The sequence below is a fragment of the Engraulis encrasicolus genome, chromosome 9 (assembly GCF_034702125.1).
Source record: "Engraulis encrasicolus isolate BLACKSEA-1 chromosome 9, IST_EnEncr_1.0, whole genome shotgun sequence".
NCBI classification, from domain to species: domain Eukaryota; kingdom Metazoa; phylum Chordata; class Actinopteri; order Clupeiformes; family Engraulidae; genus Engraulis; species Engraulis encrasicolus.
In genome coordinates, this window is record NC_085865.1 from 30,524,430 (window position 1) to 30,537,881 (window position 13,452).

The window sequence follows — 13,452 nt, forward strand, 5'->3', positions numbered from 1 at the left end:
GTTAGAATACAGCTGGATAGAATTCCATAAAATGTTAGCTATAATGAAAACCGTGCTGCATGGTGCCAGTGTTTGCCATGTCATCCCCATCCCCCATCTATTACGTTAGTGCAGTGAAATGGCTGACAGGAAGCAGAGTCAAAGTAGGCCTATTAACAGAACGCCGGAGAAGTGCACAAGGGCTGCACGATCATCAAGTGGGTGGCATAGATTAAAACATCTTCAGCAGTTCAGAAGACATTTTGAATAACATGATTTCCATTGCAAAACGAATCCAACTGCTATTTCTATCTGCTACTATACAGATACCTGCAAAAAGTCAAAAAGTCTAAAGTCTAAAATACATTTTGGTTAGTAAAGTGATTTTTGTTTGAGCTCACCTCATGTTAATGTTTCATCTAGTTTAATTCTTTGGGATTCCACGTTTACCTGTCCGATTTCTCCTGGAGATGTCATTATTAGTAATAATTAATAAGCAATGTGCCGTCTACAATAAGGAAGTCAGTTTCTTCTTTTTTTCATTGATTTACATAAGGCTAATTATTCAAATTGCCCAACGTTCAACAACCAGTTTCTTCCAACAGTTTACATGTCAGCCAAAAAACTTTAGGACAGCAACAGTAGAAGACTACCGAGTTTTAACGTGATCTGGGAAATAATGAATTCAGCACATTGAATGCAATCATGTCTGGAGAAATAGAGTATTGTTCAGCCGGTGCTGAGGCTGATGGAACTTCCATCGACACCATTATCACTGAGGACGATGATGACTCTCAGCTTGACTCCAGCCTCACAACCCCAAGTGTAAGCATGGACTCTTGCGAGAACTGTTTGAGGAGAGAAAATCGGGACAAGCAACGAAGGGTGATGAAGAGACTTGGCTTTGCAGCTGTGCTGTATTTCCTGTTTATGGTGGGAGAGATTGTCGGTAAGAAAACCTCATGAAGTGGGGGTGATGTTTCCTAGATCATGTTCATAAGGGGCATTCTTTCATAGGTTATATTCAGTGTATATTATGTAAGGGTTAACGTTCGGCGAGAAGGTCGCTACCGTGGAATAGCAGCACGACAGAGAGAATCTTTAGACCCCGACGCGGAGCGGAGGGGTCTTGTTCTCTCTGAAGTGCTGCTATTCCACAAAGCGACCGACTCGCCGAAAGTTAACCCGCTTATTATATGGATATACTTAAATGATTCACACATGCGGGGACATTTCTTTAGACCTATTTAATGTTAAGATTGTTGCTGCGCAAAACAAAACAGTGCCGTTGTGGAACACCGCTAGGCAACAGCTAGGTAGGCTAGCCAGGACAACAGGTGTTGTCTATCACAGCAGCTGATTAGAGTGACAAAAGACCGGACCCCCTGCGGAGTGATATGAAACATTCGCTTTAGCCACTGACTTGTATACAAGCCAGTGGCTTTAGCAGTGAACGTCTTGTTGCCATTGACACCGGTAGCCAGGACAACGGGTGCTGTCTATCACAGCAGCTGATTTGAGTCTTGTTGAAAAGTCGCTTTAGCAGTGAAAAGTCTTGTTGCCATTGACAGCGGTCTGTTATAGACCAACCCGTCCGTTATCGAAAAATAACAGACGTCCGAACGTTGGGGAGCCCCGTTGAAATGAATGGAGCATTCGACAGATGACGTCACAACCATATAATAATAGGATATATAGGCCTACTGTATATACTGTATAGTAGTATGAAATATCATTACGTGTATACATAGTATATATAGTATGCGTTATACAGTATATTATGCACTCCCATGAATGACCACCTAGAAAAGACAAAATGACAGCAAAATGACATACTCAGGGGTGAAAATAGACGGGTGCGAACAGGAGCGTGGCACCGGTATAAAATTTACAGCTGGTGCGCAGTACCGGTAAGAGAATAGGTTTACTGCCTAAAATCCCACATTTAAAAAAGTAAGGTCTTCTAGTAGAAAACACATACAACACCATGCCATTTGAGACAGGTGTCCTATGAAGAGACACCCGGAATGGTCATGCAGCAATATAGATCTGCAGTGCACATGTTCATTTAGTTTGTTTATTGTTTGCTTGCGGGTTGGGTAGGTTAGCATCAGAAACAACTACCGTACTTTCACCCTTGTACTCGCGTAACGTATCAATTCCAAACAAGGGGAATTGCAACCCAAACAAAATTGTCAAACAAACATATTAGAGATCAAAAGGAGGTGAGATATAATCTCAAAGAGTCATCTGCATGCAAAGAGAAGGAGAGGAGAAATGCTCTGACTCTGCATAAATGGCAACAGCATTGATGTCAAGGTACGAGTGTGGAACAACTGCAGATGTTGGACAGAGTGAGAACAGATTGTTGCTCTCTATTTCTTGCCTCATGAGACAGTCCAAAATCTTGCAGTACCCAGGCCAATCCACTTACATAAGCTGGGGTGGATTTACATGGGGTGCATATTGTCTAATAGTACAATAGGCTACTGGAGACATACCCTTGCCCTTTCTGCAAGACACATCTGGAAGTTGCAAGGTGCAAATTTCAAGGCAGCTCATTTTGACAATCTTTTCCTGATAGACTGTCATGACAGTCATTGACCGCTGATAAAACACCTCTCCATTGCCGTAAATATACAAACAAATAATCGCAAAAGTGGTGCACATTATTTCTAGGACGTTCCTAGCAACAGCAACAGAAAGAGCGCAAAGAAAATACACATAGTGTACACAGTGCATGTGATCTATGAGTATTTTGGGTAACTTTGAGCTATTCTCAATTATCTCGAATGGTGTGGTTGGGGTGAAGCCACAGGTGCTGAGAAAATTCCACTGACCGAGGAAGCCACAGGTGACATAGGTCAGTGGATTGTTCCGTTTACGCAGTAGACCTATACTGTGGCTTCGCTCCATCCTCTCGTCTATCACGTCTCTCTCTCTCGCTCGCCTCCTCCTCCCTCTCAATTGCACTGGTTTGTTCAGTCTTCGGCTGAACAGAAATGTGCAAGTTCACAGCAGCTTCAACATTTGGGTCAACTTGATCTTTTCATGAACATTCACCAAGTAATAAACTAATTTATGAACATTATGATTTACTACCATGACCAAAGTGCAGGAAGTTTTGCATTAAAAAAAACGTGTATTTCTCAAAATTCAAATTGGCGATAGAGAAGATCGCCCTTTTAATGTATGAAAAATGCAATTTTTCCGGTCATAATGAATACTTAGAATATGATGGTGGTGGTAGGTGTGAAAAAGATAGCATTTGTGAATGGGTATATGAAGTCTAGAAATAAACTATGAAAAATATTACACAGTGCACCTTTAAACAATGTGATAAATAAATGTGTGAGTAACGCTTTGTTAGTCAGTTTGCAAACGTCAGAGGGAATTCAGTTGCTATAATTAGGGCCGCCGGTAGACATAAGCAGATATGCAGAGTGCTTAGGGCACCAACCACTTTGACCCAACATTAAAAAAACATATTAGTCAGTAGATTATCAATATTATTATCATTTAATTAGTTTTATCGAGTTTTTGTACCAGTGAACGGTGCATGGTTGATTCTGGGCTAACGATGCGCACACAGCTAAATTACGTCATATCTATTTACAAACTCTAAAGGGGTCAATATATACAGTCTGATATGCTTTCAGGCTTTTTTGCGGGAGGGTAGCACCGGTAAGACATGAAAACTACTTTCACCCCTGCAGATACTGCATAATGATCTATCTTCTGAAGTATTAGACTCAGGAATTTTTTTTTTTTTTAAGACCATTGGGAAACTCCAACTCCCATTGTCATTGTGACACAGCACTCCACAGCACACAAGTGAACACTGCACACTGCACACAACGAAATTGCATTTATGCCTCACCCGTGCAAGGGGGCAGCCCTCAGTGGCGCCCCATGGGGAGCAGTGCGGTGGGACGGTACCATGCTCAGGGTACCTCAGTCATGGAGGAGGATGGGGGAGAGCACTGGTTGATTACTCCCCCCACCAACCTGGCGGGTCGGGAGTCGAACCGGCAACCTCTGGGATGCAAGTCTGACGCCCTAACCGCTCGCCCATGACTGCCCTATACTTGACTTAAAGTGATACTGTCCCATTTTTAGAAATAAGCTCATATTAAACCTAGCATATCAGAAGAGTCAAGTCAAGTCAAGTTGGTTTTATTGTCAATTTCTTTACATGCACTGGTCATACAAAGAATTTGAAACGAGTCAGGTAATATTAAACCTGCCCTTGAGTTAAGTGATTATGTTGTACCTTTCTCCTGTACTTCCAACCGTTCTCTGAGTATGGCAGTGCAAATTTTACCTCCAAGCTAGCAGTTAACATTGCATCCTATGAGACCAGCTGGCGGCTAGCTGGTCTCATAGGACTCAATGTTAACTGCTAGCTTGGAGGTAAAATGTGCACTGCCATACTCAGAGAATGGCAGGAAGTACAGGAGAAAGGTAAAACTCAATAATTTAACTCAAGGGGAGGTTTAATATGAACTTATTTCCAAAAATGGGACAGTATCACTTTAAAGTTGATGTTAATTGAATGAATGAATGAATGAATGAATGAATGAATGAATGAATGAATGTCTTTTTGGCAGGTGGTTACATAGCCAATAGCCTTGCAATCATGACTGATGCCCTCCACATGTTGACGGACCTCGTTGGCATCATTGTGTCTCTGCTGGCCTTGTGGTTGTCACAAAAGCCTCCAAACAAGCGGTTCACCTTTGGATACCATCGCTCAGGTATGACAATGACCTTACCCCAGTGATTTTTCTTTAGTCTACAATCGCTATTTTGTACTACATACAGTAGGTTTCATTAGGCTAGAAGTTCCATTTTACATAGCCTGCCTAAACAGTAAATGCCCATTAAAAGCAGTCAGTTGTATTTCTTGGGTATTTACGTGTATAACAAGGTGTCATATTGCATACATTCAGTAATATTAATGTCATTATCGCAATTATCTCCTTGATAGTTCACATTTTGCATTTTGTTTACATTACAGTAAACTACTACCTGGTCCCCCATAGAGTGGGTTGGTCCAGGTATTGCAATGAACCGATCTGTCTGGCATATCTGTTTGTGTATCTGCCTGCAGTGTTTTAGGTTACCTGAGGGTGGCGCCAAACATACATCACATGAATCACATTGGCAAATGGGCAAGTGGCAAGTGGGCCTGGGCCCTGTTTCTCGAAACCATCGTTGCTAACCAGTCTACAACTTAGTAGGTTGCCGATGGGAAATTGCATTGCAACCAAGTAACTTAGTTAGCAACACTGTCGAGAAACACACTCCTGGTTGCCATCTCTGATCCCTGTTATTTCTGCCTGTCCTGTCTGTTTGTAGAGGTGGTGGCAGCAGGGATCAGCGTGTTGCTGATATACATCCTGACCGGGGTGTTGCTGAATGAGGCGGTGAAGAGGACCGTTAGCCAGGACTTCAGCATAGACGGAGACGTCATGCTCATCACTGCAGCCGTTGGAGTCGCGGTCAATTTGATGTGAGGAATACACACACACGCACACACATGCTTGTGCACACACACACACACACATGCTTGTGCACACGTACACACACACACACACATGGTTGTGCACACATACAGTACACACACACACACACACACACACACACACACACACACACACACACACACACACACACACACACACACACACACACACACACACACACACACACACACATCCTCTCTCTCTCTCTGTCTGTCTGTCTGTCTGTCACTCTGCCTCAATGTCACACACAAACACACACACTCACACGAGAGACAGAGAAAGGGGGAAAAGGGAACAGTTGTTCCCAGGGAGAGAGGGGTCCCAAAATTGGGTCCTCATTACATTGTATGTATTGGGCTGTGAGAATACTCACACACTTTATACACTTTTATACACCCTTTTCTTTTTTTTACAATTTTTTATTTATTTATTTATTTATTTATTTTTACAATTTTTGTGTATTTTATTCTACCGCTAATTTTATTTCAATGTTAAGTATTTTCCTCTCCCGCTTCTTTAAAGATCTTCTTTAAGTATATAGTGTCTATACATATGAAATATGCTGCATAAATACATTTTGATTGATTGATATACAGTACTGGGTGTTCAGAATGGTGCCAAGCATGTGGCCAGCCTACATCATGTGTTTCTTTTTTCTCCTTTCATGAGACAGAATGGGACTTCTCTTAAACCAAATGGGGCACCTACACTCACACTCCCATGGACCCCGTCAGCCCGCCCAAACACAGAGTGGTGCCCATGGGCATGGCAAGGGGCAGGGGCAGGGGCAGGGGCAGGGGGAGGGCAATCTAGCCGTCAGGGCAGCATTCGTCCATGCCCTCGGAGACCTGGTGCAGAGCGTCGGTGTGCTGATAGCAGCCTATGTGGTTCGCTTTAAGGTAAGTTATTTTATCCACCTAATTACCACACTGCAAAAGTTACTTATGTCTGAACCTGGGACGTTCACTAAAACACTTCTGATCAACCTGATGCCTTCTCATCAACAGTTTGGAGCTCTGCATAGTTACTGAATTCTTGATTTGTAGGGCAGAATAGCAAAACCTATTTTAAACAGACTTCTGTATGACAGCTAAACTGAATGGTGTATGGGCTCACCAAGTGTTCTCTAAAATTTGCCTAATAAAATCTGCACACTAACAAGACACATGTTGGATCTTGCTCACTGTGAGCAAATACTGCACTGAAGCTCTGCACAAGTGGCTTGTGTGAACTGATATGATTGAAGATTATGAATTATGTTTGCTCCAGTGGACGTTTTAGCTTCCTATTTCGATTATTTCTTGTTTTTGACAGCACATAGATAAAGATTGTGTAAAAGTATGACTCAACCAGCTCAAAAAAGGCAGTTTCGTAAATAAAAAAGTCGACTTTATTGATGTGAGGAAATGAAGGACTAAATGTATCCTGTGGTCATTTCATGTGAGATCATACACTTTGCGGCTCGGCCAGCATGGATTTTTATTAAACTTTGTAAGGCCTATGCCTTTTTAGGTGCTGGTTACACATATCGGGATATATTTTAAATGTGGATATTTTAACCCGTTAACATAAAAATGCAATATGTGGATAAAAATCAGAACTCTGTTGCCCCTAAAATATCCAGATAAATGGGATATTTTTAAAGCCGTATTTTTTTATGCTCATTCTAAAACTCTTTATGTGCAATTGAAAGACCAAAACCAAATGATTTTTCATAAAGTTCCATCAATGAATAAACAGCTTCTTACTGACAAGGTAGAACCCCATAACACCCTTAATATAGGTACCATACCAGTTTCATGCAAATGTAGTTCTGGGATTCTGCCTTGTCACTAAAAAAGCACAACAAGCTTCATTCAAATCTGCGCCAGTTAGGGCTCCATAGTGTCTAATTTCATATGAAATGATCCCATACACAATTCATGCAGAGTCTCTCCTTATTTTCCTTCCCCTTTCCATACAGCCAGAGTATAAACTTGCTGACCCAATATGCACTTATGTGTTCTCAATCCTTGTGCTCTTCACCACCGTGAGAATCGTAAGGGACACGCTCATTATTTTACTGGAAGGTAAGGAAGCTCTGACCCATGTGGTGTACTGTAAGAGATAGGCATGCAACATTTTTGTGACCCATTGATACAATATACATATTGTATAATATTGTATAATATATATTTGTGACATCGCAGCAGGTATGCACTTTATAACAAGATACAATCTAAACGTATGATGCAATGCCTCAGTACAACAATACAGTGTACAAAGGGTAAGATTTGTAGGGGGTGGGGGGGTATTTTGATATCTGTACTTTTTCAACATGATTTCAATTGTTGTTTAATGTAACTCCATTGTTTAAGTCCTATTGCTTTAAGTCTTAAACGTATCCCCCTTCTGGATATTCGACAAATGACACAGAATACCAAACACAACAACCTAGACAGCAGCGATCCAGAATTTCTTCAGGGGCTGCATCAAGTTATTACCAGAGATTCTTTAAGTATATAGAGATATGCCAATGTAATAGGTTGCTATGGGCACCTTACATGACCAGGTTCCGGTCTGCCTAAAGGGGCGTGTCATAATACTCCTAGCATTGAATAGAACAGTCCTTAGGTCTGCCTAGGTCTGCTTAAAGGGGGATCCCCCCCCCTCCCCCTTTCAATAATAGAACCCGGAAACAATGGGCCAATGGAACCTCTCTCTCTCTACTCTCTCTGTTATTACTGTACACAGTAATTACAGTACCGTATTACTGTACAAGTCCACACACTTTATTGTCATAGTTGTCTGACCCTTTTTTCCTGCCCCTGCAGTTCAGGGGTGCATCTCTCAAAGCCGAAGTAGCTAGCCGGTTAGCAATGTTGTATAGTAGATACTATAAAAGTTGCTAACTATTGTGTCTTGAACGTTAGCACACAAAGTAACTACTGCTTGGAGTAATGTGCACTCTGAAGTAGTGGTGACTTTGAAAGTGAGGTGCCTCCTATCCGTATCTGGGGTAGATTTCTCAAAGGCGAAGTAGCTAGTCGGTTAGCAACTTTGCAGAGTAGATACTATAAAAGTTGCTAACTCCTGTGTCTCGAATGTTAGCACACAAAGTAACTACTGCTTGGAGTAATGTGCACTCTGAAGTAGTGGTGACTTTGAAAGTGAGGAGCCTCCTATCCGTATCTCGACAGTGAAGTTGAAGTACAGCTGGAGTAGATCCATTGAGTCCAGACATCACCTCAGCCACCCCAAGTAACACACAGCGCTAGTCTACTTCAGAGTGTGACTCCACCCATTAGCTAAACTTGTAGTACATATTTGACCACAAATGTGTCAATATCTTTTAATCCTGTGGTGCAAAAGCGCTGAAAATCAATCGACATGCACACAAAGTCATGATACAGCTGCGAGAGTGTTCAGAACACAAATTCACGTCATGTCATTTGTTCGTGAAAAAAAATATCCTTGGAATCTGATGAATCCCACACTAATAATATACTTTTAGCTGTATACCGATTGAATTTCGTGTCATTTCGATGTGTAATTTTATTTGTGAAATATTTAGATGAGAAAGTATTGGTTACTCCCGGAAATGCACCAGTGTACGTGTCAAGTACTTAATTGTTTCTACTACGAATTTCATTTCATAGCCTAGGGGTATTTACCCTTGTCTATCAATGGGAAGACGCGAGCCACGCGGGTTCGAATCCAGTGTGCAGCATGTCGACAACAACTCGTGAAATTGTGTTTTGGACTCTACAGTGTAACACATTTTCCCTTGGCTGCACGTGTGTGTTGGTAATGCACAAAATAAATAATCTATTTCTGCCAGATATTTCCAAAATTGTGGCACTGCAACCATGTGGATTCGAACCAGCGTGGCTTCTGTTTTCCCATTGAGATGCAAGTGTGAATACCACTAGGCTATGTAATGAAATCCGCGCATTTTTTTTAGGGATATGATAATTCAACAGGTGATTTTCCGGGAGTAACCACAACTTTATTGTTTAAATATTTTACAAATTACACCTCGGAATGAAATGAAATCCAATCGGCATGCAGATAATACTGCATTATTGGTGCGGACGGTGTCAGATTGTAATGCCACGGCCGTGTTTTTTCACAAAGAAATTACAAGGTGTGTTGTGGAGGAAACAGCGGAGTCACGGTGTCGTGACATCCAATCAAATGTGCTGGTGGTGGTTGTACACTATTGCGTTCTACTTCACGCACTGAATTTAGGAGGAAACAGCTGAATCATGACTCAGCAATCATGCTTATCTCTTGTTGCTTCTTTGGTCACGCACTGCAATGCCAAGAAAGTAAGTAGCGGTGTGGACTCAGGAAAGTAGCCACACTACTTTGGGCTTACTGTGGGAATAGTAAGGTTTCGAGAAATGCACGTATTTCGCCTTGAAGTAAGTAGATAACTACAAAGTACATCTGTAGTTCAATGCTAACATTGGAGAAACGTACCCCAGGTGTGCACACCCCTACCTCTTCACATTGTTTCCCATGCCAAATGATTTTCCGCAGGGGCGCCTAAGCATGTGGATGTGGCAGCCATCCAGGAAGACCTGCTGAGCTTGGAGGAGGTGCAGGCGGTAGAGGAGCTGAACATCTGGGCACTGACGGCCGAGAAGACCATGGCCATGGCTCACCTGCAGCTCGGTGAGTATAGAGGCAACTGTGGACTACTACTACTACTACTACTACTACTACTGCTACTGCTACTACTACTAATAATAATACTAATAATAATAATGATAATGATAATAATAATAATAATAATAATAGCTAACTCAATGACAATATGTAGGCTACATGTGGCCTTATACTGTACATTCGACCGTAGCTGAAGTGCCCTTGAGCCAAAAACCGAATCTGGAGTTAACAATAACCTTAACATGCGGCTAACCAAACGCTATGTCAGGTCTTTCTGTAACTCACAAGTAGTGTGTGTGTGTGTGTGTGTGTGTGTGTGTGTGTGTGTGTGTGTGTGTGTGTGTGCCCTGACAGTGCACTCTAGACGTGGGAGCTGGGAGAGGGTACAGGCTAAGGCCAGAGATGTCCTGCTGCACTCTCACGCCGTCTCTCACTGCACCATCCAGATACAACACTCCCGGCCCCGGGCCCCAAGCACATGTACTAGCTGCCAACCTCTGAGTTTGTGAACACACACGCAAACGTGCGCGCGCGCCCACACACACGCACGCACGCACGCGCGCCCACACACACACACGCACGCACGCACGCACGCACGCACGCACGCACGCACACACACACACACACACACACACACACACACACAGCCAAGCAGAGGTGAGAGGGGAAACAGTCACGGGATAAGTCACAACAAAAGCTTAAACGTACAGAACAGGCTTTTAAGTAGTCAACCACGGCACCAAATGACATCAGTGGGATTCAGGAAGTGATGTTAAATTAGATTAGATTAGAAAGTCATAATAGGTCTATCTAACCTTATAGTATGTGTGTGAATGCTTTTATAGTAGGCCTATGTCTTACCTACAAGAGGGTAGGATCCTGTCTTGGGCACACTGATACACCCAAATCACTTGATCTTTGCTCACCGGAGCAGAGTATTTAAAAAGACACCTGCTGGGCACATTCACTTGCCTCATGAGGAACCTGATGATCGAAATGTTGTACATCTTGAACTACATGAACCTTTCAGTCATAGATGCAGTGTGCAGACTTCTACTCTACTCTTGATGAATACATCTCTGTCCTGCACCTGGTCTCGATGAGGTGTGATGTGCATACATTTAGTCTTTTAAAGGCACATGTCAACATACCAGAGACTATGGACAGTTTTGATGTTGTGTTCATAAAAACCAGACCAATTTTTTATATAGTTACGTTAAAAGGATTTTGACATACGGTATGACCTCTACAGTACATTGACTTTCACTTGACGTTGCCCAACAGAAGGCTGAAACAACACATAAATGGCTTAAAACATGCACTCTAGGGACCCCACATGGAGGAAAAGGGGAATAACAGTTACTGTAAAATATCTCAACTCACGGCCCACACTGCAAAACTAGGATAATCCAAACTAGGATATTGTAATTTACAGAAATACTCTGAGTGAGTCTGCTGAACAAAAAATAAGAGAAATTGTGTTTCAGTATACAATATTTAATGTATCCATTTTTTTCAAATAGCCATTTATTTGCTATTGCCATTACACATTACCTTGAAAGTGTACAGATTTTCAGTGAATAACAAAAGCCAAATAATATAATACTGTTGGGTAATCTTTTTAAGATGTATGTACATGGAAAGTACTGTATGTGTGCATTTATGACTATCATTGCAATACTAAACAAAAATTGATTAATTGCAAATGTGTCCGGTAAATATAAATAATAATAAAATAAATAAAAAGAATCTGCTCACTGTGTCTACTCCTGGTTACTCTAACACAACACTTAGAGCTCTCATGGTCTCCAATAGGTCACCTACACCTGCCGAAGACGAAGTGGCGTGAAATCCAGCACCTGTCTTACGTAATCCTGCACCAGTTAAATTGGTTTGCATCCACTCCAAACACTACCAGTAATGATAATAAAAGTTAAATCATGGTAGTTTGAATAAGGGGCTCTGACTTCCAGCTTCCTACAGATTTGTATCCTTATACTCATTATCATCACTGCCCTCATCAAGCTTCCTTACCTTCCTTCCTTCCTTTCACCAAGGTTGCAATGGCACACTTGCAATTAAGCATTCTTCCCAATACGTGCAATATGTAAAACATATTCTATCTTGAGATGGTTTCTCATTTCAATATCTTATCGGTAATATTGATATATCACCCATCACTATTTTCAGTTTTAAAATTATACTTTTTTGAGACATGTTGGCCTGAAAATAGTTATGTGCATTATATCGGACAGTTGCATTTATGTCTGACAGTTTTTGTGTCGACTGAGCTTCCTCGACTGGTTTCATGGCGTGGTGGCATATTGCTATGTTGCCCCCAATAGTTCTTCTAGTGGTGCCGGGTACAGGTCTTTTCGTTGAATGCAAGGGGACCATTCGTATGAAACGTGGGATTATTCGTATAAGCCATGGGATGTTTCGTCGAGGACATTTCGTCTACCGCAAAGACCGGTTTTTGTTTATTTGAAAATGTAAGTCTGCAGCAATTATTTTATTTGTAGGCTATTAGGCCTTGTTATTAAATAAGCTGCTAGTAGCTACCTATTTTATTTTGTTTTAGGCCTACTTTCTGTTTTTAATGCTAGCTCATTTTAACCCTCTGAGGTCTAAGGCCTTTCAGAGGCTTTTGGCTGCTTGCACCACCCTGACATTTTCAAGTATTTTCAACTAACAGTAAGCATCTATGCAAAAGTGGAATATATGGTTGTATTCTGAAAAGCCTGACAAGAAATAATCTAGCCAAGACTTTTGAAGTTTGAATCTTGTAAACAAATGTGCTGGCTGCATAAAAGTAAAAAGGGTATTTAGATATGTTTTGTTGTTTTCATACAAAATGCAAAAAAGAAAGACTATGCCACTGCCTGTCTCATTTGAATACTAATGAGATAGGTGTGAAAAACTTCTAATGGCCCACACCCCCCTGTCAATCTCCATGTGCTCTGATAGCCAGTGATGTACCCGAACGCGTTCAATGAACGAAAGTTCATGAACGAGTTCATATTTTGAGCGAACGTGAACTGAACGGACAGTATTTTCTAGATGATGAACGAACTATGAACGCGTTCATCTGGAGCGTGAACGTGAACGTTCATTAGTTCATTCCGTAGTTACCAGATTTCATTAATATTCCTGCAGAAACCGCTACTGAACACAATGTCAGAGAGTCTAATATTATGTCTTATCAATTCTCTCTGACAGCGTCAGACACCATTCTCTCCGACTGTCTTTAGTCTCGGGCAAAGAGGCGGGACCAAGCAAACAGCAGGCATCG

At 41.7% G+C, this 13,452-nt stretch overlaps 1 protein-coding gene across 1 annotated transcript; it reads left to right on the top strand.

The window, feature by feature from the left end:
• The first annotated feature begins 666 nt into the window (after window positions 1–666).
• On the top strand, window positions 667–10,669 carry LOC134455254 (probable proton-coupled zinc antiporter SLC30A4). Its single transcript, XM_063206276.1, has 7 exons — window positions 667–928; window positions 4,590–4,736; window positions 5,341–5,494; window positions 6,181–6,406; window positions 7,471–7,576; window positions 10,032–10,166; window positions 10,515–10,669. Exons 1-7 carry the CDS (start codon window positions 685–687, stop codon window positions 10,667–10,669), a joined length of 1,167 nt encoding a protein of 388 aa, XP_063062346.1. The 5' UTR covers window positions 667–684.
• The last annotated feature ends 2,783 nt before the right edge of the window (window positions 10,670–13,452 follow it).